Source organism: Barbatula barbatula, assembly GCF_947034865.1.
Source record: "Barbatula barbatula genome assembly, chromosome: 17".
NCBI lineage: Eukaryota > Metazoa > Chordata > Actinopteri > Cypriniformes > Nemacheilidae > Barbatula > Barbatula barbatula.
Window position 1 is genome coordinate 16519922 of NC_136780.1, and position 27232 is coordinate 16547153.

The following is a 27232-nucleotide window of genomic DNA, read 5'->3' on the forward strand; positions in this document are numbered from 1 at the left end:
CTATATTCATAATGACGAATCATTCCTCACTGTCCTTTCAGACTCGAACGTAACAGAACTCTAGATGACCAGAGAATCTAGAAGAAATGTGTTTAAATTAGGCAGTGGAAGAGGCAGTGTTTTCTATCCCTGGTCACCGATGCAAAATATTTGGAATGATCAGTTGGATGCTTGAGTGTAAATGTGCTGAAATGTGAGCTCGCTTCTCCTCTGGAATTAAACCCTGTGTTGTTCCCCACAGGACCCTCAGAGATCCGGCTTTTCTCGAAGAACATTGATAGTAGTCGAAACAGTCTTTGTTCGGCTTCCTCGCTGGATCAGACACAACCCTGATCCGCTATCTCGATTTGTGTTCTTCTAATACCTTTAGTCTCTAGTCCGATAACCTACGGCTGTAATTCAGTGCTGATTTGTTAAGATGACGTGATGTGCAAGTGAAAGTACGGAAAAGTGAGAGAGAGGGAGGGAGGGGTGGGTGGGGAGAGGAGGGGGGAAGGAAGGAGAACGGGATGTGGCAGGATTACTTCTTGGCATTGAGGGCTGCTAACTCAGCATCTACATCCTCCTCGGGTTTCAGCTGATGCCATTGGGCGATGGGCCGGCGCGGGTTGGCCAGCATGTCGGACCAGTGTTTTAGCGCAGTTCCCTGCGCTTTGCTGCTCACCCAGATCTTCCCGATAGCGTCGTTCTTGCCGATCTTGTCGTAGTCGAGCACTGTGACCACGGCTTGGATTTTCTATGGAGGAGAGTTGATGTTATGGTCTGCACAAGAGAAGACTAGATATGACATTAAATGGCTGAAGAAAGTGTCTTTACCTGCATCTGGTCCTGTGGAATCTCAAAGCTGAAGGATTCGTTGTAGTAGGGATTCAGGGTGTTCTTCTTCACTGTGGTCTTCTTCTTCTTCAGCCGCTTCCCGTTTTGTAGAAGGTGAATCTTGACGTAGGGATCTGTTGAGGTTTATCATAAATGCATGTAAACACGTATGGTTAAACAGATGTTACAGCTAAAATCATGTTGTGTGATTTTGTTTTACACTTACATAAGCTCCAGATGAGGGAAATCACTTTTTATATACGTTTCGATATAAACATATGCATTGTCAACACAATCTCATGGCACAAACCTAACCTTTTTAAGATGTGGCTAATTTTGGCTAATTCGAATAAATTTGTACGATTATTTTGTTAGATTTGCTTTTGCCCCAGTGACATATTAGGGTGGGGCTTCAGTATTGCTTTTGTCTATGTTTTTGTACAATTCACAACGTACGACTTCATACAAATAAGCCACGTCGCAAATTCCAGAAGAGATCAGGTTGGTATTCTTTTTGTTTAATATGAACAAATACATTATAATAATATAATCAATTAAAATGAAGAATAGATCAAAATTATTTAATAATAATATATTTGTATATTATTATTAGTAATATGAACTAAAGGAAAAAAATTGTAACTCTGTATTTTTGTCTTGTTTTCCAGAACAAATAAACATACATCTAAACATTGTTAAATCAGGATCAGTTTATTTGGGAAGCAAAATGACAACACTAAAACCAAACTTATCCTGTTTATGTTTAAGTTTATGCTTAAACCAAGAAAACATTTCTTGTAGGCCCGGTTTCAGAGACGAGGCTTAAAGCTGGTCCCAGACTAAAATGATTGTGTGAACTGTCTTAACTGAATAGAACTTGGCCAGAAATATCTTCAAATATATCAGTGCAGATATCAGTCTCGAGATGCACCAGTAATGTTTTCTTCTAAGGTATTTTTATAAAAGCGACATAAAGGCGTAGTCGTGGTTTAAGCTAAGCCGTGTCTGTGAAACCGGGCCCTAATGCATTCAAAATAACTATTTAACGGTAAAACCCAATGCCAAATATTATTCTGGTTTTTAATAAAAACTCACTGATTTAATGCATTCATTTATTCACATTTATAATTTTTTATGAAATATGGACATTTGGCTTCCCGGGTAATTATTTATCAGTTTAAGAAAAACTATCCATCTGTACCGGGAACACACAAAATAAAGAAACGAGACGATCAGAACTTAGATTGGCTCATCTTGTACTGTCACTTACATTTAAACATTTGCAAGATGTTTTTGTCCAACCTAACCACACATTCAAGCTATGCATTTATCAGTTTGAGTCAAGTGTATTATCCATAGAACCCATTGCTTTAACTACTAAGCCACACCGGATCTGTTCCATAATAACTTGTGATTCCACTCAAGAATAGCCCTTGACTCTGTTGTAATGTTTCACACCCATTACTATTCTATTTGATTAATGCCTGCAAAGGGTTTGAAACAGCTACTGTTCCCAGATCAGCCAGAAGATGGCAGCTCTGAGGTCGGACTGAAGGGGACTCGTGGAAGACTGCAGAGTCAGCACGTGAGCGCTATCTGTTCTGCATGGCCACCGCCGGCACTAAAGCACACTTGTGACACAAACACGCCGCTGCGGTGCAGGAACCCGCTGCGCACGCCTGCCAGAAACGTGATGAATTAATCTACGAATCAAGCAATGAGTAAAATATGCACATCTAGCGCATATATTAAACAGAACCCATTTAAGAGATAGATCGAATCTAGATATTATATGGTCACACACATGGGTGTAGAATACTTAAATATAACTCTAATGAAGTCTAATGAAGAGTGTGTGTCACTCTGCAGCAGTCAGGAAACTATATGTCGTTTGTTACCACCCACTCTCCAGAGATACAGAGAAATGAAAAGCCAGCGTATGTGCGTACCTGAGAGTCCTCCAACATCCATCTTTTTCAGGTTCTTAGCTTCCAAGATGCAGATGGTGAGTTTTCCAGCTGTAGGTACGTAGCGCAGAGAGATACAGATATCTCCAAGTTTTTCAGGCTGTCGTGTAAAAAGAAAAATTCCAATTTACATAATTCTCTGTTTTTATGTTTCGTATTTTTACGAAGAAATCTTATTTTTATCTTGAGATCCCCTTGGAAATGTGCTAATGGACTCCCTGGCTGACAAACACTGGTCTAGCAAAAATTATCGATATGAGATGATTTTTCTTTGTTTATGGGTAAGGAAAACTTCCGTGTTTTATCAGAAACACATAGTGAGGCAGAAAAGCATTATGTAATGTTATGGTGTAAAACAGTGCAGCTTCATTAACTCTAATTACTATCACCGAGCGACAGCTGCTCGCTCTGGTTCACGTGAAGAGAATGACAGATGAAGTGCTGCTTCACCTCTTCTTTCTCAGCACTATCCAGGTCTCTCCACTGCTCGATGGGCTGGGCCAGGTCCACCTTGTTCATGGCAATCTTCACCTCGCCTATCACGTCGTGCTTCGAGAAACGGTCAAAGTCGTACACGGACATGACCAAAGTCTTCCCACCCATTTCAGCGAAGGGAATCTAGACACAAAAATATTACTGTTAAAGACAGATACTAGCAGGCATGTGCATGCGGTGACGTGCTTGGGCCCCTGCCACTTCCAAAAGTGCCCTTTTTGGTCCCCAAAGTGCGGACGAAGGGAGAATTCCCTGAATCACACCAACCTCAGAACGGCATTCGCACCGGAGCGCGAATCCCTCCAAAGGTCTCTGAACAACACTGGATACTACTAGTAACATTAATACTATACTTGTGAAAACATTTATGCGTTTGCCGCATGCTTTTATTGAAAGTGACTTACAATGTGTTCAAGCTATACATTTTATAGTATCAGTATAAAGGTTACTTGGGTTAAGGGAAAACAAAAAAAACCTTTTTTATCCAACTCATTCTGCGCCTTTTGTGCTTTGGACCTGAATGACACCTCGAACTTTGTAGATTACGCCGGATGGACGATCATATAGGCGAGACATTCCCATAGACTGTCAGTGAATTCTGTTTCAACACATACGCTGATGTATAACATGACACAAACTTTGACATGAAATGTGTTTTGTACCTTAAAGTTGAAAGTTTCATTGAAGACAGGGTTGAGGGTTTTCTTGTGCACCTTGGTGTCAAACTTCTTCTTCTTGTCTGGGAGAATGAAAACTTTGACGTACGGGTCAGAGGTGCCTCCGCTGTCCATTGAGAGAAGATCGGCAGCTTGCAGGATACCTACTGTCAGCTAAATAATACAAAGTCAATTCATTGTTTTTAATCTGAAATATTGTAAAGATGAGAGCTATTCTGCTAGATTAATATATCAAATATTATCAATAGGCTATATTCATTATATTTAACTAACAGGGTTATACCGATAGCTGTGTGGTTTAAAACCCCATGTGGTGTCTCAAAGTTTTCAAAGCATTTTTAAAGCACACTTTTTCATAGTGCCGCTTTCAGAACATCCATTATTTTTTCATAAATGGCCACATAAAAATGAAAATATAACTAAAATGACCATTATGTTTCATGAAGAGTCATACCTTGGGTATAACTGCTAATGGTTGTCTCGACTCTATCATTAGGGATTTAGTCAAATACAAACAGATGTAAATGAGTTTATATTTCGTGTTTTGACTGAAATTGTCACATCCGCAACACTGGAATTGCCCCAATAGCGTCATTAATGCTGAAATCTGTAACATGTGCCTCTCTATCGCCTTCTCTGTTTGAAACATAAAACTGCAGGCATGCTCATGTAACAGAGTGATCTTTATGTGTGTTGTCAAATGACATTAACAATTTCCCAATTACCAAAGCAGACAACTTAAAATTATAAATCATTATTATAAACTTAGAGTTGTGAATCTTGGTAAGTTAAAGAGAAATACTTGTATACTCGTTTAACTTAAAGATATTATGGACTGCATGTAATTCATTCAAAGTAAATGTTTAGTCATAACACAATGTGCCTAACCTTGTTGTCAGAGAAGTCATAATCTAAGGAGAACTGCAGTTTTCCCAGCTTTTCCTTCTCTTTGGGTTCGTCCTCTTTATCTTCGGTTATTCCCATGTCTATATCTTCTTCATCATCATCTTCCTGTTTCTGGAGAGACAGAGGGACACACAAGCATTACGGGAGGAATCAGAGCGGAGCCCAAGGAAGTAAATGAAGCTCGCCAAGTGTCGGGCACGTTCCCATCTTACCTGAAGTGTGACAGGTGTAAAAGCACCTGGATGTTTTTGTGTGTAACTGTGGCAGCGATGACATTAGAAGCAACATGACTTGATTTTGCTTTTCCTTGTATGACACCATTTGAATCAACAATCTACATTTATTTTGTGGAGGTAAAGACATTCAATCTGACATGTGTGAAGCAGTGTATTTGTAAAGGTTTCATAAACCCGTTCATGGCTGGGAGACCTACTGAATTTACAGGACTGGTTTTACACATGCTCGAAAGGTTGGAAAGATATAGAATTAAGTTTTTTGTTCTTTGAAAAGAAAGAACAAATGTATCTTCTGAGGCTAATACATTTTTTACGATACAAATTTAGATGTGAAATACACCTGAGACACAATGAAGCCCCCCCGCTGTTCTTCAGAATGACAATGGCACAATAATTTAATGAATCAATTAACTTGTATTGTCATTTCCTCTGTTGGTGATTTAATTTCAGACAAGGATTCACAAAGTTCAAAGTTAAAATAGACTGAAATGTCTGTTGTTTGTGTGAACTAAAACTTATAACATCAACCATGATAAGAGCCGAAGATATAACCTCAAATATTTTATGTTTACAACATTGATATGCAATAGAATGAATAAGGAGCTAAATAATTGAGATAATGTGAGCTCTTTTTAAAATACGGATGGAAGTTATCTTGAACAATCATTATATTCTCTTGCTGAGTTATCTTGAAGTTGTTGAATGCTGGTATCTCAAACCACATATCTCAATGGTGGAAACATACGGAGCCCTTTTAGGGACATGGTGGAGGAAAAAATCTGAGAGGGAAGGGAAAAGTATTTTTTAAAGCATTTGCGTTCCCCCGAGAACATATCTTTACACTTCTATTTATGCTCTGTGATGTTTTTGTTGTTTCTTGTTGTTTGTATGTTTTTTTGCGAAATGATATTGTACAACCTTGGTCAACCTGAGGTTGTTTTAATAAGTGCTTTATAAATAAATTTGATATTGAGATTGTCAGAAACATTGCGTTCTTCTCACAAAACGCAAATATATATGCGAGAGAATGCAAAGGTTTCGCTGAAGGAACGCAATGTTTCTTGGGGCAGCGCAAAAGTTTTGCGAGATAACGCGAAAGATTTAAAAAATATGTTTCTCTTAGCTCTAATATTTTTTCCACCACCATGTCCCTAAAGGGGCTCCATAGAAACAAGCCTAACATAACAGGTAATGATCAATGTCAATATGCATTTAAGGTGTGCTTAAATAACTTGTAGTTTGCAGTATTACATATACAAAAAAAATTTACATTAAACTACTGTTTATATATAATAATATTAAATTATTGTCTTTGTTAGGATCGTTTGTTAAAGGCTCGAACCTAACTACTTTAGTCAGGTTGACACCCTCAGCGTCCATGTTTCGAGGATCTAAGTCTTACTCTACTTGAAAGACAGATTTCACAGATCGCAAAATTATATATTTTGAAGAATGTAGGTAACTAAGCAACAGTGATACTCCATTGACTTGCATTGGTTTTGTGTCCATAGAATAGAAGTGAATGGGTACTGCTGTTTTTCGGTTATCGGCATTCTTTAAAATACTTTCTCTTGTGTTCTACTGAAGACAGAAAGTCTTACAGGTTTGTAATGACAAGTGGATGGTTAAATAATGACTTTACATAATATCCCTTTAACGGAGACCATAAACTAGTAAAGCTAATTATTTAACATTAAAAAAGATAAAAACCTTCCATGTTGACGCAGAAATAATGCTATAAATATTTATGTAAAGTAAATTAAATGAAATATTGCTATATTATTAGACACTAGCCAAACACAAGACGGGAAATTAACTGCAGTCCCAGGGTGCCCGTCCGATTAAAATATTTTTTAATCCTGTCTAAGTGTCTTAGTTCTCGTCTACAATAAGCTGATAAGCAGATCAGAATTTATGCAGAAGATCAAAAGCTTTGCTAAAGTTAAAGTACAGCCTTAATGTTCTTTGACACACACACAGTTGGTCTCGTGTTGACAGACAGTACTGGTGTGATCAAGAAGCAGAGTTTAACCCCCCAGCAAGCCCATCCATGTGAGACTGCCTTACTAAAGCCCTTTCGTCAGATCAAGCATTTCTGAGACTCTTAATGCACTTCGTAGAACTTATGAAGCCTCAAAAGCAAGTGAAACAGCAAATATCTGCTTACATGAGTGAAGTAGTCTTGTTCAGCTTTGGGGAAAAAACACAAACACAAAAAAACAAGAAGGACAAAGAACAAAAAATGCTGGGGGTGAGGATTTGTCCTTTCTGGTAACACCACCCCCCCAAAAAAACACACACAAACACACACTCAAAGACGCATACGGTAGAAAAAAATACAATTTCTTATATCTTAAGTGACACGATAAAATGCATTCATGCATGCCAAGCCACAAAATGCAACGTCTGGAAATATGTCTAGCTAAATGCATAAATAACAGAGCTATAGAGAAGAACAACCCTTGCAATGCTGCATTAAAAGAGTATGATGGATAATGACTAATGCAGTATTCCTGATATGAAGTGTGTTGCCGTTCTCCTAATGTATGTAACTGAAGTCACTTGCATCGAGCATTCAGGGGCAGTCATGCTAAGTTACGGCGCATTCATCTTAGTAAAGGTGGCAGATGAAGTAAGAAACGGTGAAGGAGAGATCAAACACAGCAAGAGATTGTTTCTGGTCGAATCAGAAACGTAATGACTAACCGTTTCTGATTTGGATTTGGATTCTTTTTTTAGTTGCTGTTCAATTCCAAAAATGGATTGTGTGCTTTTTAGAGTGGGTTGGAAAAAGGCTCATGGTTTGTTTGGCTATCAATCATGAAGACGTTTTATGACGTGATATACAGAGAACTCGGTTTACTTTTCTTCAAATCCCGGTCCGGTGAATTATTAAAGGTGAAGTTTATCAGTTCTGCAGGATATTAGACAGTGGACCCTTACGAAAGTACACTAAACTCGCACACATACACACTCCTTCAAAAGTAATAAAACCAGACTAAAATATTGCAATAAGTCTCCAGGTGAGAGGTTACATTGGCTTTATGCTTTGGATCTCCACATTTTAGAAAGCAAGGACAAAGATTATTTGTTTATTTTCATACAATGGGTCATCCGGAAAAGCTACTCTCAAGTCAAGTCGTGGTCATTCACTGGTGCCTGTATGAAGGGCATGCATTGGGCCTTGTCTCAAATGCTGCTTCACCTAGTCTTTACCTGTCTGTGTGTTGCCTTTTTGAGGTCACCGGTTAAGAAAGGTTCTGCCAAATCAAATGTTAGACACTGATACACTTTTATGGGACCAATTTGTGACATTAGACAGGTGGAGCAGGTTTTAGAGGACAAATCGTCAACCATACCCTTTCAACATGCATGTTAGTGAGGATTGGTGTATTGGTATTCTCCATGAGCAGGGATGAAGTTTAAGTTCATAACCAGATGCACATACACTCTTAAAGGGCCATCGCTTATTTTCACCCGTACTACTCGTGGTTGCATTTCAAACCGGTAGAATGCGAGCCCTCCCGTAACAATCCCCCAAAACTAGTCCCTCAAGCAACCTCAGCAGCCCTGCAGCTCGCAAGACCCGAGTAAAAGCTCATTCTCAGCCAGTCTCCAATGCCCAAGTCCCGGTCTGAGCTTACACCAGGCGGTCAGAGAGGGGTACTGCAAGCCATTTCACACCTACCGTGATTAGCCGGGTCCACCACAGTCAAGATACACGGAGCACATATCAGACACAGAGCGGGAGAGATAGGGAGATGAAGAAATGGAGAGAGAGGGAGAGATTGAACTCACAGAAGACAGAATCAAGTAAAGGAAATTAAGTCACAATAAATGGACATGTATAAAAAATGACACATTTTTCCACTAATGACGAAATTCTCTTGATTTTGTTACACGTACAGCGGGGTGCAAAAGTCTGAGGCAGTTTCAAGAAAAGTTGAAGGTTACCTTTAAAAAATTGTACAATGTCAAACAAGAAATGTCACAATGTATAGTGAATAAGAAAATATAAGAACATTTTTATAGCAATTAAATAAGCAAATTTGCACAATCTGCACTTATTAAGTATTTTTTCTTGTTTTCCAGATCAAATATCATTTGTTATATTTTTACCTTTTCTGAAAAACATTTGTGCTTAAAACAAGACTAAGTATAAGTAAGTAAGAAGTACTTAATAAAGAAGTAAAATTTAAGTCAATTTTTTTTTCTTACTCTGTTGGCAGATACTTGTTTAAGGTATAAACTCACTTAAATGTGTTTTAGACGTGTCTTGTGTCACTTTCAAGTCATTCTATCTATCTTTAAGAATTTTGAAATATCTTTACTGGAAAACAAGAAAGAATACTAAACAAGAAATTCATTATTTGCAGCATGTCCTAAAAAAGGTGGGGAAAATATGAAAAATAAATGATCTTCAGATTTATGGATCCCGTAAACAATTAAATAAATAACTTTTGAGAATCCAATCACAAAATGATTGGTTATTATTGAAGAATTTTTATGGATAATAGTAAATAATGAACCTGTCCTGAACATGTTTGTACAAAACAGCAAATACAAGAGATTATGCAGATGGTAAATTATACAATTACAAGGTAGAACATTATTAATTCGCCACATGAAAATTAGAAAGTAAAAACAATTGCAACTTTTTAGTTTATCATCTATAACACCCTACATAAAGAGTTAGTTCCACTGTGCCGTCTCTTAAAAATGTGCCATTTTTAACACAAAAACACAAGTGAGATTTACAGCAGACACAATCTTTTGAAACCAAATTATACGAACACGGCAAATGAAATGATAAGGCGGGAATCATTTTTTTTCCCACTGTCAAAGAGAAAATGACGTACAGCGCTGAATATTTTATAATCCATTAATATTAAATGCAGGAAAAAATCTTTCTAGAATAGCAACCATCCATTTGCATGACATAGAAGCTATATTAAGAAATTGCGAGGTAGAAAAACAGTCTTTTAAATAGAAACATAATACACGCGCCATCCAATCCTATTAGTCTTTAATAGCAGGCAGAATTTTGTCTGGAAAATGCTAATATTTCTGTCTTTCTCTACACATTTGTGTTTAAATAGTACCCTAGTTCTGTCAACATACTCACCCTTACAGTATATTGTTCCAATACACTTTATAGTGTATTGTAATGAAAAGCTTCAATTTTCTGTTGTTAATATCTTCTTTTGTGTTCTGCAGAAAGTCATACGTGTTTTGACAAGAGGGTGAGTAAATGATGACAGAATTACATTTTTGGGTGAACTGTCTCTTTAAGGCTGCAGCGCTGTATGAATGGTGTTGTGGGGTCATACCTCTCCTTCCTTCATGTTCTTCATTCCCATTTCTCCTTTGCCTTTCTTTCCCTTCTTGCCTTTTTTCTTTTTAAGGCAGGTCTTTTTAACGACGCAGAAACAGCAGGTGAGGATCAGGACCACTGCTACGATAGCGATGGCAATGATGGCCCAGGGAGGCACTTAAAAGTGAAAGAAAGACAAGAATAATGCTGGAACATAGGCTGGAAAAAAACAGATTTTGCTTGATCAGGGCCACTATGAGGGTTACCCTTCGATCGATACCGAATGGGATCGTAACTTAAGTGTCAGCGCATGTGGGGAAGAGCCATAGCCATAGCTTTGGGGATTTTCTAATGAAAACTAGAAAAGCAATGGTTACCTTGGTGTAAAGTTTTTTTTTTTTAAGTTCACAAGTAAGAGCTCAGGGTGTTGTTAGAGTGTTTTTGGACCTTTTCGGGTGTTGTCAGGGTGTCGTTAAGCTGCTGCTTGAGTTGTTGGGCAGCTGCTAGGGTGTTGTTAGATCGTTCTGGTGCTGTCAGGGTGTTGCTAGATAGCTCTCATAGGGTGTTTCTATATGGTTGCTAAGGTGTTTTAGAAAGGTTGCAAAGGCATTATGAGGTGGTTTCTAAAGTGTTCACAGTGGTTGTAAGTTAGTTATGATTCTCAGAAAGGTCGTAATGCCAATGTAAGTCAATTGGATTGTTTATATTTAATTACACCTAAAAGGAAAGATCATACTATGTAAATAACATAATATACAAACAACTTGATTTGCTTAAATCCACCACTGGTCAATCACTTACGTGGCAGCTTGTCCATCTCATTGAGGAACTTGTTTTTGATGTCACCAAAGACATCATTCTTGCTGACTGGGCCTTGATGCTCGGTAGAGTTGTCTACGGATGTGGAGACGACCGGAGCCATGGTCAAGACGCTGGCGCCGGTGGGCTCGGGGCCCACCATGGCCTCGGGCTTCTTCTTAAACAAATTCCACTTCATGCTTGATTGCTACACCAACAGAAACCTTGATGGGACAAAAACAATGTTAAGATGACATGGGTGTGATGATATGCTAATGAATCACTCCATGTTGCGTTGGCTCTGCTACATACATCGTCCTCAATGGAAACTGAATGAAATCACTTACACGCCCCATCAAACATGCAAATGTTGCTGACATAATCAGTTACCGAGGGAGGGATGACGGTCAACGTAATGTAACATCCTGTCTGATTTCTTGACTATCAAAACATGCCTGATAATGTGAAAGGCGACCTAGTACTTGTCAGCAAGTTGAATTGTATTAATAAGTGAACAAATGAGAGTGGACATGAATTCACATCAAGTAAACCCCAGTTCATTTAAATGGTTTTGGGTTGAAATAAATCCTTTTTTGAGAGCAAAACTTTTCATCAAGACTTTTTACTTTTAAAATTTTTCAGCAAATGTCACTTTTACATCCTCTAATCTTAACCCACATAAAGATATGTAAAGTAAACTAAAATTTTAAGTTGCAGAGAGGGCGATATAAAGGCAAACGTTACGGATTGCACCTTTAATATGAGGTCATACAAACTGTTAACACCTTAATTAGCATACAAACACGCATAGAAATGCTAGCATGTCAAACTGTACGACACGTCAAGGCGTAAACTATTATTAATACAAATGTATTAAATAAGCTAATGACAGTTTCAAGGATAAGTATAAATATAAAGTAAATGTTTTAAAGAAATAACAACAGTTTAACCTGCTTCACATCCAGCTCTGAAGTTTTTGCTTACTGAAAATACAAAAGTGGCACTTCAAATTCTACACAACTTTGTGAAGCCAGTCAGCCACCCACTCCACGAGAAACGATAAACTAAACGAAAGGAGACTCTGCCCTCCCATTTCATTAAAAACACTGTGGTATAGGCAAACAAAAAAGGATTTCTCATTTTCCAAGCATCAATTCTCTGCTCCAGCGGGTAAGAGCTTGTCTGTCCCCATTGCAGTGCGTGAATAATTTAATGAAGCAGACAAAATTCACGGGATAAGCCGCTTTATAATTCAAGGACCCGTTCCTTTTCTGAGAGGGTATGGCAGAATTGCACTATGCTGCCGTTATGCAATGTGACATTGCGTAAGTCAAGTTTTCCACAGATACACGACAGGAAGATCTCTACTAAAGAGAACATGAAAAGGGACGGAAAACAATGGCCAATGAGTCACAAATGCACCCACCACTCTCCATTTTACACCAGCCCAATAACTCCACTATTGTCCACAGCAGTTTTTAAAGGTTCCCTAACTTATAATTTCTTCTCGATGAAATATTCTAGAGCTTGTTATAAAGATCTATATTTGTGATAAAAATAACCACTAAGACATATCTTGATGTTAAGTTCTTTTGGCTTATTTTACTGCTTATTATGTCTTAACACAAGGTACCCTTGGAAGTTCTTGAGCCCCCCTAAATTAAATAATTAAGCATCTTTGGAGAATAAATATGAAAAAATGCATATATCTGCATGACAAATTGTGAAAGTAAAGATTGTTTTAAAAAACAAACCTTGAACTAAAATAAGATTTCAAATGGAGACCCAGCACATTACCAAAATGATTACAGACGCAAAACTAGATATTCTGTCATCATTTATTCATCCTCATGTCATTCAAAACCTGTGTATGACTCTTTATTCTGTGGAACACAAAAGACGATACAGTATTTGGAGAAATGTTTGAGAACTGGTTTTGTGTTCATAAAATATGAAACTATGACATTATGAAAATATATAATGGAAGTCAACGGGGGACAATGTTGGTTCACACTTCGGTATAGGGGCAATTCTCGCTATTAACAAACCATTAACTATGACTTTTCCCCAATTAACGTTTAATTTGTTGCTTATTAATAGTTAGTATGGTAGTTATTAGGTTTAGTTATTGGGTAGGATCAGGGATGTAGAATACGGTCATCCAGAATATGTGATTTATAGGTACTAATAAATAGTCAATATGCAATTAATCGGCATGCTAATAACAACTAGTTAATAGTGAGAATTGCCCCCTATACTGAAGTGTTACCCAATGTTCAACATTCTTCACAATATCATGCAGGCTTACAATGACATAAGAGTGGTAAACGATCAAATAATACAGTGAAATGCATAGCGTCACCGCAAGCAAAGAGATAAACTCATAACATATAGCTGAATGTGAAACTTGCCTATGTGCTTTTCTAAATTTATTATAAAGTTCTTAATTCTCCAGACAGCAAATAAATCACTGCTGCTCAAAACACGCTGGCCTCCACATACTTTCTTCTACCAAGTAATACCGTGGACAGTGCAAGGACACAGAGGCAAAGACCTAAGAATATCAGAACAATGACTCCTCCTCCGCATGGATTCAAGAAGACCTTGCAATGCCTTCCATTTCAACATATTTACAGAATGACTCAGAGTCTGGATCAATTTCTAGATTAGACAAATACTGACAAATAATGCACTTGTTTGAACAGCTTGTGACCAACCTACAGCTGTCCAATCATATAATATAACTTATTCATGGTGAAAATAGAGAGACCTGTGATCGAAGGAAATTGGCTGACTAAACAATCCCAAGGTAATTTCAACTGGTTGACAAATGATTGTGTTAAAATGGCTCAGGCGCTCCCAATGAATAAATACCTGAGAGAAAATTACAGACAAATTGTTGCTAATCCTCCAAAGGAGCATAAGGTAATAAACAAGAGGCAGATTAGCAGCTTGGGAGAAATGACTTTGTGCCGTCTGTCAACACAAGTGGCCCTTACTGTCCAACACCTTTAATTACGAGTGTTAAAATAAGAAGCCAGAGTATCCCCATTCAGGAAATCAATGTTTTTAGACGTAATACCAAAACTGGAGATGGTGAGAGATGCAACCTATTCAATTAACAGTTAAAGTCACCGTGAAATCAAAGAGGAAAGTTCTAAGTGTTGCAGTGATTATTATAAATGATTTATCCGTGCACAAAATGATCATTTTTTTATTCATTTGACCTTGTAATCTTTAATCGAAAACATTAAGCTCCTCCCCCCCTCAAAAACAACACTTCACAACATCAAAGCATCAAAAAGGTGCAGTCACAGAACAAACAAACCAATCAAAAAGCGAAGGGCAAAATAAAACCCCGCACCAATGGGCTTTCTTAAAATCGTTTTGTGCTTGGATTCTCATGACAGAGGCGGACAGGAATACCTCGTTCCTCATATAAATTTAATTAGTTTAGACAAAATAATGGATTTTTTTGGTATACACCTGGCTATGTTACGTCTAAAATGCAAATCAGTTGTACTTATCGTTGCCCCCATTTTTTCCCGTCGCCGACAATGTTTGAAACCGGACCTCAATTATAATAGAAGGCAATGTTTGCCACCTCTCACCTTTTTCCACACCCAGGAGTGTCTTGTGTGTGTGTTTAACACAGTGATATGATCACTGGACTCCCTGAGATGGAGATTAATCCTCCTGCTTTGTACTGAAAGAGAGAGAGAGAGAGAGAGAGAGAGAGAGAGAGAAACACAGTAAAAGAGAGATAGAGATATACAGATAGAGAGAGGGAGGATATGAAGTAAATGAGAATCTTGTGTCCGTGTCTTTGCTCTGGGGTGACTGCATGCCGCTAAGAGGACAACAGACACTTTGCTTTTTACGGGAGCCATTATGTTCAGTGCTCTCATAGTGATTTTACAGCTCTCTGACATTCTCCTGCTGTTTTATAGGTGCCACTGCCAGCACACTTACAAATACATAAGTAAACATATACATATATATACTGTATATATACAACAGATCTGCTTTTTGAAAACAAAGTCGAGGAATAATGAGATTTTTAGCGTGGACTAGAGAGGACTGAACCTGAGACAGATCCTGCATGTCAATTTATGAGCAGGAACCCATGGCAAATCTGGGTTCTTAAGAAATAAAAGAAAATGTTGGATTTGGATAACTATTACACTTATGATTACATAAATGAAGATTTATGCAACTGTGTTTTTAACTCATTTCTCTTATACACAAATCACTGCTCCATCACCCAACTGCACCACAGCACGCAGGAAAGGCAGCCATTGAACTCAATTTAAATCTGCAATACAAACAACTGGATTCTGCAACAACTGCCACTGATGTACTCTAATGGCCACAGATGTGATATTCATTGATAATCTCAACTGTGGTATTTACTGATACTGTCAATTGTGATACTGAAGGTCTATGCACATGCAGTCCGAAATGTTCGTATGCGTTTTTTGTAATTGGCGCTCCTGTGTACGGTGTCTCTGATCTGTCAAAACGCCTCTCAAGACGCTTGCTTTGGACTCAATGTGCAAATGTGATCTTACTAATGGTTGCAAATGTGACATTTACTCATGATCTCAAATGTGATATTTAGTGATGATCACAAAAGTCAAATTTACCAATGTTCGCAAATGTGATATTGCCATATGTTTGCGACTGTTATATTTGCTGATGCTCTCAAATGTGATATTTGGGGATGGAATATTTACTGCTAATGTCATATTATAGATTGTCGCAAATGTGACATTTATCGATGCTCGCAAATGTGATATGAACACAACTTACTTCTATTTTTATTACAATTAAATGATCTGTTAATATATTTACTCAGCCTGTCTCACTGTCATGAGATTTTAATTTGCACAGTTCCACTCGGTCAATATGAAACAATGAAAATGCCAAATGTAACTAATTTGCCATCTCAACTAAAGTTTTTCTGCATTCCAGCCTTCTGGCTGGAATGACGCATTTGATTCACCCAAAGCTTGAGCTGGCACAAATAAACAGTGATCTAGAAACAGAAGGAGCAGAATGGACCTGGTTCATTTGGCAGAGCAAATCAAACCTTCAGCGATCCGACTGGATATGAGTGCTGAACTCCATAATGATAATTGCTTCAGGGCATCTGCCAAACTTGTCTTGTGCCGTGTGGGAGTTCTTTCTATACAATCCACACACTTTGTATTTACTGCTGTTCTTGCTTCTCAAGAATGCTGCAGTCCAGAATGATCCCTAGACGGACTGAATCTGAGTCAACCCTGGGTAAAAAAAGTGAAATATGAAATGAAATATGAAAAGTTTTGCATAAAGTAAATAAAGCCTTATTTAGGGGTCAATTATTTGTCAATTATTTCTTGAAAACGAAACGTGTTTACAAATTTAAAATAATGTCACAAAATAAACTAAACCACGACCCCAAATTGGGTTTCAAAACAGACCCAATTCACACATTAATTCTTACGTTTTTATTGCATTTTGGATTTGATCTTGACATGTGTTTGAAAATTGTGACCCTGGATCACAAAACCAGTCTTACGTAGCACGGGGATATTTGTAGTAAAAGCCAAAAATACATTGTATACATAATGATCCTCCAGATATTATCCTATCATAACAAACCATACATCAATAGAAATTTACCCATAAGACTGGTTTTGTTGTCCAGGGTCACATTTGATGATTTATTTCTTCATTGTTTTTAAAACAAGGTGCAAATTAAAAACAAAGAACAAATATGGAATTATCCTTCCGTTTTCTATGGTGCTTATCCTGCACATGATCATGGGAAACGCTGGAGCCGATCTCATGAATGTTAGCTGGGACACAACCTGGACAGGTGGCTTGTCCATCCCAGGGCACAATAGAAATAGCACAAATAAACCAAGAAATAAAAGAATAATAATCATCGTCCTCCATTACATATGTGGTGTTACACAATATATGTGCCTATAACGCACAAGACAAACCTGGCAAAACAAAACACAAAAACTCATGGTAGCTCTAATTGTGTTCCTGCCAAACGTTTGGTGGTGTGGGTGGTCTCTGTTGAATCAATTGTGCTCAGTTAAGCTAAAATGCATTGCTTTGCGTCCTTGTATGGATAAAATTCGACTTAAATAAAGTTTGACATTGTAGCTTGTGTTAGACATTGATTTAAGTCCAACACCCTCTGATGTCACAGTGATTTAATAACATCTATTATGGCTGCATGATGTCCGCTTGTTCCTGTGCCGGCGTGGCATCATTAGATATTAGCCAATTGGTACGAGTTTAATCATCACGTAGATTGGCAGGATCACTTTAGCTCCTCCCTTTTATAGTATAAAGATCCAGCACTGCACTTTATCTGTATTCGGCACGCCCCAATACTAAAGAGATTTACCTTCCAACTCCACCACGACAGCAACTGCTACCAAGAGGCTGCCACACAAACATCACAACATCACAACCTGCTCAATTCAACGGATCCATTTCATTCTCATTTCTAAATTGTAAAATCATCACTTTATTACACTAAGGCCGAGCATGTTATAGGATGACTCTTGAAGAATTACATTACAGAAACTTTTATGGCTGGGTGGTATGAAGGTATACCTTTGCGACAAAATTAGATGTCTGTGTATACCATGGTATGTAAATATATGGGTGTTGCTAACTCACATTCGTAAACACAAACTATTATTCTGGATGCAATTAATCACGATTAATCTTTGACAGCCCTATTTAAATTATGTGTAAATATATAAGCAAACATTTCCAAAATGTACTGTATGCATGTGTGTGTACATGTATGTGTTTATGAATATGAACTGTGCACAGACATCTATTATGTAAACACAAACTATTATTCTGGATGCAATTAATCACGATTAATCTTTGACAGCCCTATGTAAATTATGTATAAATATATATGCAAACATTTCCAAAATGTACTGCATGCATGTGTGTGTACATGTATGTGTTTATGAATATGCACGGTGCACAGACATTTATTATGTAAACACAAACTTTTATTCTGGATGCGATTAATCGGTGAGCAGCCCTTTAAAAACGACATATTATAATCTTATAACATTTGAGTGTGAACAGAAGAGAGATGCTAAGAGTTCTAAACAAAAGAAGGCAACTGCTTTTTACCTGTAGTCTAATTAGTTTTATTCTTTGTACTTAATAACTCTGGTTAGGAGACTGATCAGCATCTTCCTGGCAAATAACCCTGGGTGTGTCTCGCTGAAAAACTGCAGCTGTCCTCAGCTGACAGATCATTTAAAACATCACAGTCAAAGGACCAAGGCCTTGCGTCCTTACTGTCTCCAAGTCCCTACCCACAGCCATCTACCAGGACCTTATCCCCAACGTGAGAAAACTACCAAAATACCTTCACCTCATCTCAGCCCTGAACACAACAACACAGTTACAGTGGTGGATGTACATTAGCTTGCAGCTTTCCTTTTTTATGGAGGGATTAATTCGGGCTGGTTTTTCAGTAACATGGGCTCATTGATGTGAGAAATGAAACACAGTGACCGGCGATGCCGTGGCTCAGCAGGATAATTCCTTTAGACTTGTTGGGTCAGCGCTTTCAATGGCTGGCTGAAAACCAGTCATGAATTTAGCCGTTTTTTAGCTGTCAAACAGAAAGAGAAATTTGATACGAGGGCAGTTTTATAATGGAGTTCAACAGGCACCTACATTTTGCTTTTTCTTCTTAATGCCATTGAAGGTGACGTAAGCAGGGTTTTTTTGGGGGGGGCAACATCAAATGACCCTTCCACCTAACAGACAGAAATGCCTAGTTCATCTCACAAAAATCTAGTTAATTTCATGCTTTTAACTCTATTTCAGCCACTGACAAGATTTTCTGTCATTTATGATACCATGCTTTCGCTTCATTGACAAGTTATTGCTTTCCATGTTTTCTTTGTTTCAATGCAGGGGTTGCGGTTTTGCAACTTCTTCAAAAGGGCAGGTACAGATGTATCCAAAAACAAGCAAATACTCTTTGCTTTTACCATCATTCAGAATTTGATCATCGCACTGAATTTTATCTAGAGAAAATCTTTGACAAAAATGATATTTTCTTAGCTTCTTTTTAAACTTACCAACATTCAAGCATTGATACAAAATAATGTAGCAAGTTCTCAAGTTTTTTTATACATATTATTAAATGTTTGCACATTTATAGAAAAAAAGATTAGGGGGGCAGACAGTGAATATGATAAAAAATGCTGGCAATGACTGAAAACGCTGTTGGGGAAATAATGAAGAACCCTCCACAAAACAAATAAGTAATTGTAGATATATTTAGATGGCTGTCAATTAAAAACTATGCATTTTGATCTGGATATTGTAGTTGTGGCATTTACCAGCAGGTAAAACCATTGTCCCTTGGTTAATCATCCAAACCTTTGGCTCCTTTGGTCCAAAATAACACTTGCAAGTTCAAGTCCAGGTGTCACAATGCAACACAAGATTTCACAAGACACATTTCAGGACTTACTATAATAAGTTCATTTAACACTAAACCAGATTCATGAAAAAATACAAGTTGGATCATATGATCATCCAAAAAGCAGATCTCATGTGAACATGGGCCAAGTGCCAATTGCATTATTCCTGCATCACATTGAGCTTATATCAAAGCTCTTATTTTTCATTTTGCCTATGACGAATAAAACATTTTCCAGATCATTTATCAAAGTTGCACGTTGTTGCATCACAGGCAGGGATTTTAAAGAGCTCGGTCACAATTTAAACCCTGAAACAAGATCCGGATGTGTGTGTGATTCTGAGTAGCACAATTCGAGACCTGAGGCTTTTCCCAGCAACGGTCGCCTCTTGCTCGCTCTAAGAGCAATACCTCTCACTAATTACATTTCTACAATTAAATTAACAAGCATTGCAAGCAGGCTCCGGCTGACCAACTTCACCCTTAAACAAAATCACTCCCATAAATCACTCAAATTATTGTATTCCATGCTGTTGACGGGGCAGAAATAAACCCTTTTTATTTATGAATGACTTTGTACAAACAGTAAACAAAGTAAATCTGATGCATTAGTAATGAGTTTTTCACTTGCACTACTTGCACTAAAGCATTCAAAATGCTACTTTCACCCTAACTTTGTTTTGCTGCTGCGCCTTTAAGACGTCTATACTGTAATTATATAGATCATTTATATATTAAATAAGAAACTTTGCTATGCTCACACACTGGTCAGGATTCAATATATATGGCATTACTTTTTCATTTAAGATCGGCCTTATTGAAATGCCAGCGTTGGCTTCACAAAACAACCCATTCTAAAATGTTACTGTAACACAGAGGTGCTATATTATATGTCCATGTAGCCGTGTAAATATTTAAAGAGGCATAAATGAGCAGAAGGCTTAGTGCTGATATTAAATTATATTTTTCTCTAGCCGCGCTGTACAAGAAAATGAAACACTAAGTCAGAGAGAGGAAAAGAGAGAGGGAGAGCAAAAGAGAGATAGACGTTTGCTTCAACTGCACCCCACACATTTACAGAAACAAAAACAAAAAATGTATTTTACGTCTAGGCACTAAATGCCAACTAGTTATTCCAGGTATTCAAATGATTCATGTTTTTTAATATAAAGTCTTATATTAAGACTCTTCCTATAGCTCAGCTTGGTAGAAACACAAAGGTTTGTATCTCAATATTTATAAAAGCATCTGCGCAATGAATACGTTTCTGTTTTAAAGTAGGGCGCACATTCATTCTACTGTGACTGAGCTGTACCGGGGACTCACCAGCAGAGCATATTTCTGTGTCTCTGCACCACAGCAACAACATGTTCCAACATTAAGCAAATACGACAGAAAGAAAAAAGAAATGCAGCGACTTTCGGCAGAAAAACAAACAAAATGCCACCTCAATCAGCTCACTTCAATTTCGGGAACAAATATAAACAAGCACAACGAAAATAAATACAACCAATCTTCCACTTGAGCTTGATTTCCTGCTCTCAGCTATTCCATTACTATGGATGTGAGTAGGAAGAATGAAAATAAAGAAAAGATCATGGAAATTGAAGTCACATTCACTTACGGTATGAAAGGCTAAAGCAGGGGTACATGTACAGGACCACGGGGGTCCTAAAGCACAATACACAGAGTACAATACTAGAAAAGATTTCATGCCAATAAGTGAGTACAATGAAAGAGCAACAATATTAAATGTATAAATAATACATCTGTAATTTACACCCATAACAAATCGTGTAGGTAATGACTTCAGCTCCTATACAAAAAAGCCCCCGATGCAATTGTTGGCTTGTGTGGATGACACTCGCAGCAGAACATTTGTTACTGCTTATAGAAAATGGCACCCTAAAGGAAAATGGTATTGCTCTTTCATAGCTCGGGAGATTGGATGAAGAGCTCTTCTGTGTTTCTTTTAAGTATCAACTTAGTCTCAGATGATTCTCAAAAAATAGCTTAATAGAGATCAAGAACGAGACATTGCTAGAATACACAAACAGTATGGAGATGTTAAATAAATATAGGTTGTAAACTAATCTGGATTGGGGTAAACATGATGAGAAATGATTGAGATCATATTGAGATCTCGTTGTGGTTTCTTCCGGTGTTATGAAAAATCCATTGCCAAAGGAAGAGTTTAATATCAAAGATGTAATCAAAGACATAAAGCCGAGTTGCCTGCTAAACAACTGAGAACAACAACAGAACAACTGAACCTTTATAGGGGTCAAACTGAGTTATCGAGGGTTACAATATAACTTGAAACAGATCTTTCCTTGAATCAGCTTGAATCAGTTGTCGTTACTATCTGGTGTGGCCCCCAAACCATATGTACAACTAGAGATATACTAACAAAAGACCTCACTATTTGAGATGAACTTATAATCTGTAAAATAATGGGTTTGATTCCTTTACATTTTGGTCAATAAAATCTTCAACAATCTTTAATAACATTGACTTTTTTAATTCAAACTTGACCAATCTGAGCACAGTTTGTGACATTGTTGAGACCTCCATTTTGAAGACATGCAATGGAGATTTCTTACACTTTTTCACAGTAGAAATATTTGAGACTTCAAGTTTGTTCTCCATTTAATCTCATTCATGTCTAGAAGAAATAATTGAGGTATTAATGAGATGTAATTTGTCTTTCTTATGGGACCAAGCCTTTGTATAGATTGGCTAAATTAGAATATTTGCATATTGTGTATAAACTAAAGCACTTAAAACGTATTTTATGAAACCGCTCCAATAATATCGAATCCTAAAGTAAAATGACAATTGTTTTAGGGATGTTTTACAGGAAAACGTAATATAATGATAATGCTGAAGGGCTGAGCCTCACCGATCATGACTGAATTAAATTGAAAATCTCTGACCTACAGCAGAGGACAGAACAATGAACGGAACAAGAAGTCCCATGGTTAAAAAAAACTAAGTACATATAAATCAACTGGCAGTGAATACAAGGACAGACACAAGACCGCACAGTGTCCGTGAAACTGAGAATTCTTCAGTCTCCATATTAGAAACACGTCTCGGGGCATTTCATAACTCATGGTTGAACATTTCCACAGGAAGCTTTTCTGATTAAACTCAGTGGGATGTAAATGAGCGTTTTCTGCACATCCCGTGGGCCTCTGTGTTTGCCACTTATGAGCTTTCTTTTGGCACTTTGGCCAAGCTGGACGCACAAACAAACCTGGAGGTTTGGCATTTTTGTTCTTGAAGAACTGCTCATAAGGCATATTGTATGCAAAATCACATCTCAGATTAATAAGTGCATTAATGTCAGAAACAATGAATTGAAATCAGGTTTTCTTTCTTAATGCAAATAATATGTTCTTACAACAAAGTACATCAGACTCTTTCCACATGTTTCACAGGCTTGTTTTAGCCTCATTGCTTTGCCCTGAGGGTAAAGCTGCAATGTCTCATTAATTACAAATTGTATCTTTCAAGTTATTGCCGCCCCTATGGCTCTCCAAATAAGCAACTGTATTTTTGGAGGGCAATAAGTTCTCACCGCACCATGGCGGACAGCAGAACGACCACGCCCTGTTTTAAAGTGGTAAACATTTACCAAATCAGTTACATGGAAGCCTTGATACCATTACATCAAACTGTAGTTTAAGATTGTATCACATTTTGATAATCTTTTTTTTTTGCAATTTCCGATTCTGAAAGATTTGCTTAGTAAATATCAGATAGATACATTTAGTAACAATAGCTTTTCTCACAGTCACATCACAAGACGTTACAGACACAGAGAAGATCGACCTGACCTGACAGCCCTTTGTACAGGATTATCTGAAACCAGCATCAACATCCATGATGAACCGAGGTTAGGTTTGAGTTCTGGTTTGGTGCCAGTCTGGTTGGAGGACCCAACTAGCCAAGGTGCTAAAAGCTATCTCTGTTGAACCTAGTTGACCAAGTAAGTCTTGATGGTTAAAGTCCCCATAAAATTGAAATTGACAAATCTCCTCTTTTTAATGGAATATTGTATTGTTTTTTATAAATGACTTATCAGTGCGCCTCATTATTTTAAAAAAGTAAATGTGCCCTTATAATCTTTCATCAAAAACGTTAAGCTCTTCCCCCTCAAAATGACTTCTCTCCACTTCGATCACGGGTAACGACGTGTGATCAGGGTTATCTAATACTCATTTCTGCCTGAGAAAAGATTAGCAATTGACAACATAGTGAATTGGAAAAGTAATTTTCCCTTCCCCCAAAGAACCCAGTTTTCTTCATGGGAGGGTGCCAGTGTTCAGTCCGGTGGGTAGTAATTCCTCTGCGACGCGATATTATATTTCTGCATCCGTCTGAACTGACCACACAGTCCTGAAGGGCTACTTCAAAATAATGTCCTCCTGCCATCTACAGTATGATCCAGTGTACTGACCATTACTTATCTTATGGAGCAGATTTCATCACACACAACTGTGATCTGTGAGCACATGGGAAACGAAGAGATGATAGATGTGATGTTTATGGTTGCTGTATCAGACTTTGGCTGCTGAGAGAAAGCTTTTATAAAGCACCGTACTTTTTAGAACTGACTGTAAGTGTATTTACAAAACAGATGTAATCGCTACATTCGCGTTATTTTGAAGTTCAACGGCAGAATTGCAGACAGGAACGAACAAAAGCAATATTTTGCATCTAAAAAAACAAAACACCTTTATTGAATTACAGAAAACATCACATTAGTTAAATAAACACCCCAAAATCCCTTCCCTCAGGAAATCACAAAATAGAACTCATTATTATCTCTAGACAGTAATGGAGCAATACATAAACAGTGACGTTTGTATAAGCCTCCTGCTTCACAGATTCGTCTTATGAAAGAAATACCTCACTTGTGACTCCTTCAGAGTTTCGGGAATGGAATATTAGCAATGTGTCATACTATATTGTATACTGTCAAGTAATTGACTTTTATAATAACTCAACATTGCAAAACACATTCAAAGGCCGAAATGATATGGACTACTCAGATTTGTACCTTTGTTATCTCTCGAAAGACATTTTGGTGAAAGTGTATTTAAGTGAACCAAAAACTATGCCCTACAATATTCCTCTGGTTTGACCCCATACTACTAACATGGTGACCGTCTTGGATGGAGGCTCTCTTGCATAAAACTTCACAAACCGCAATGCTTCAGTATCATATTCCACATCACGCACATACTGTATGATCTTACACGCCAAATGAACACACAAATAACCACATACGTGGTTATCGACGCAATCAAAAGGCAATATTATTGAAGATCTCAGCATGAACTCAAACAAGACTCATCAAATTGACCCAATTCCACTCTCGTTCATATTTAATAAAAAAAATGTCCTACTGTGGAACGTCAATGGGGGCCAATTTTGAAGTAAAATACTACTTTAACAGTTTTCCCCTTTTAGGAGAAACACCTAGCTGACCATAGAACTCCATAAAATCTTGTGAGTTATGAAAGAGCAACCTGAGAGAAATAACATCTTCCTTTGTGTATACGCAGATATAACTTCAAAGATTTATTGTAGTTTTGATTTTATTTTTATTTTTATTTAACAATTTTCATAGAAAATATTTTAATGTAAATTTTAGTTAAAGTTTTAGCAATTTATGTATATGCTTTTGTCATTTTAATAATTTATCTGTTAATTTTTTATGTTGCCATATAATATTAATTAATTCTTATTTTAGTTTTAGTAAGACTTTTGCTTATTATTATAATTTAAGTGCTTTAAACTTAATTCAGTTAATTTTCTAGGCAACATTTACATTTTCCCTTTAGTTAAGTTTTTCACAATCATTTTTAGGTCAATCCTTTCTTTGATTTCAATGAACAGAAACGTTTACAAAAATTACATTTCAGGAAAATAACCTTGCTTTAAACATGGCTTTGAATTGCCCGTAGCATATCTACACTCAGTAGCACACTGTGCTGTACTCCAGCTCAAGACTGAAGCATTGATGACACAGCATTCGTCCTTGAGAATGTCCCCTCCCTGTGATCCCCCATCTACTGCAGGAGAATCCCAAGAGAGAGAGAGAGAGAGAGAGAGAGAGAGAGAGAGAGAGCCCTACTGAGCATCTAAAGAAGTTCCCTTTCATTCTTCTAGCAACCTATATAATCGTTAACTCATAAATGGAGACCTTTGCTGAAGTCTTCTGCCTCTCAAATTGTTCACCTATATAGGGGGGGGGGAAACCCTAAAGACACATGTGGGACTACCCCTAGAGCTTCATTGGAGATCTCAACACTATATCCAGCTGTGCTCAGATCTGCCAAGACAACACCTGCCATCAAAACTGTGAGATTTCAATAAGAGCTCAAGCATTTCTGAGAAATAACTGAGAACTCGGTTAGGTCTCCTCAGCCAAACAAGAGCAACCTCCAGGCATCATGCATTTCCTGGTGGATCATTTTCCAGATGTCCACTTTTAAAATGCCCAAAAGTGTTTCGCATCCGCGCACGTGAACTTCACAGCGTTCCTTTACATAATACAAGGTTAAAACCCAATGACAAAGTGCATTCAGACGATAGCTCTCGCTCCTCTACACTCAACCGCAGACCTCTTTTAATGCTCTCCATTGTCTTTCCCTGTGCGATATGCTGTTACAGCAGCTGTATCGGAGAGCGGCGGCATATTGTCTCGCCTCCGATCGGTGAAGCAGAGGAGGGTGTCGTTCCTCTTTCCCCCTTGGGGAAACACAGCAGCTGTCAGGGGGACAGTGAGGAAGACACACTGCATCCATGCACGGACATCGACATCGCCAACCGCCCATTTGACATTGCCCCTTCGCACAGCTCCGGGACCAGCTTCCAATGACCAGCACGCAACTCCAGCCTCAATGAGTTGCGAAGGGGATACTGACCAGTGATCAGTTAAAATAAAGTGGCTGGATCCCACAAGCCCTTAAAAACGGCAAATGAAACGAATACACAAAGCACCGCTGATTAAAACTTAATACATCGGTTTAACTCACCAACTCCGGTTCAGAGCTCCCAACTGGCACTTTTCACCGGCATATACGTGAATTGCCGCTTGAAAAGAGTTACAGCAGAGCACAAATGTATGAATCACACTGCAGTACTCCACTAATCACAGAACCCAGACTCTAATGGGCTTCCCTCTCCACCGCTCACGGTTAAGTCACAAACCATCTAGTGCCGCCAAACAATCTTTTCTACCATCCAGCGCCGCACGGTTCCTCGTCTTTGCAAAAAGCACGTTCAAGTGCCGCACACACCTGACTGCGGTGTTCTCCTCGGTCCTAATCCTCAATGAGCGAGGCACTTAGGGGTTAACGTTTCAACGGCGTGTGAACGTCTCCGGCACGCTCTCTTCCATCAGCCCGAGAAACTGCAGTCATCCCCCCTCTACTCCTTACTGCAGCAATGCACACGCGCGCACACACGCGCTCACTTCAGCGAACACACACAGCCCTCCCCTCCTCCTGTTTGCGCTCTCGCTCACTTTC

General features: G+C 38.0%; 1 protein-coding gene across 2 annotated transcripts; it reads right to left on the bottom strand.

Moving 5' to 3' along the window:
* syt2a (synaptotagmin IIa) lies at window positions 1-27232 on the bottom strand. Of its 2 annotated transcripts, none has more exons than XM_079478387.1 (9): window positions 26738-27232; window positions 11213-11433; window positions 10428-10588; window positions 4844-4972; window positions 3941-4108; window positions 3234-3401; window positions 2766-2883; window positions 817-950; window positions 1-736 (listed from the first exon to the last, which is right to left on the bottom strand). In XM_079478387.1, the coding sequence occupies exons 2-9, from the start codon at window positions 11406-11408 to the stop codon at window positions 521-523; spliced, it is 1290 nt and encodes a 429-aa protein (XP_079334513.1). In that variant the 5' UTR covers window positions 11409-11433; window positions 26738-27232; the 3' UTR covers window positions 1-520. The 2 variants fall into 2 exon arrangements, with proteins under 2 accessions (XP_079334513.1, XP_079334514.1); XM_079478388.1 differs by having other exon boundaries at window positions 27002-27060.

Coding starts and splice junctions, on each gene's coding strand:
- syt2a (XM_079478387.1), bottom strand. CDS start 11,408: ATGAAGTGGAATTTGTTTAAGAAGAAGCCCGAGGCCATGGTGGGCCCC. Junction 3,402..3,940: donor ATGAAACTTTCAACTTTAAG/GTACAAAACACA, acceptor TTTTGTGTCTAG/ATTCCCTTCGCTGAAATGGG. Junction 951..2,765: donor GGATGTTGGAGGACTCTCAG/GTACGCACATAC, acceptor AAACCTCAACAG/ATCCCTACGTCAAGATTCAC.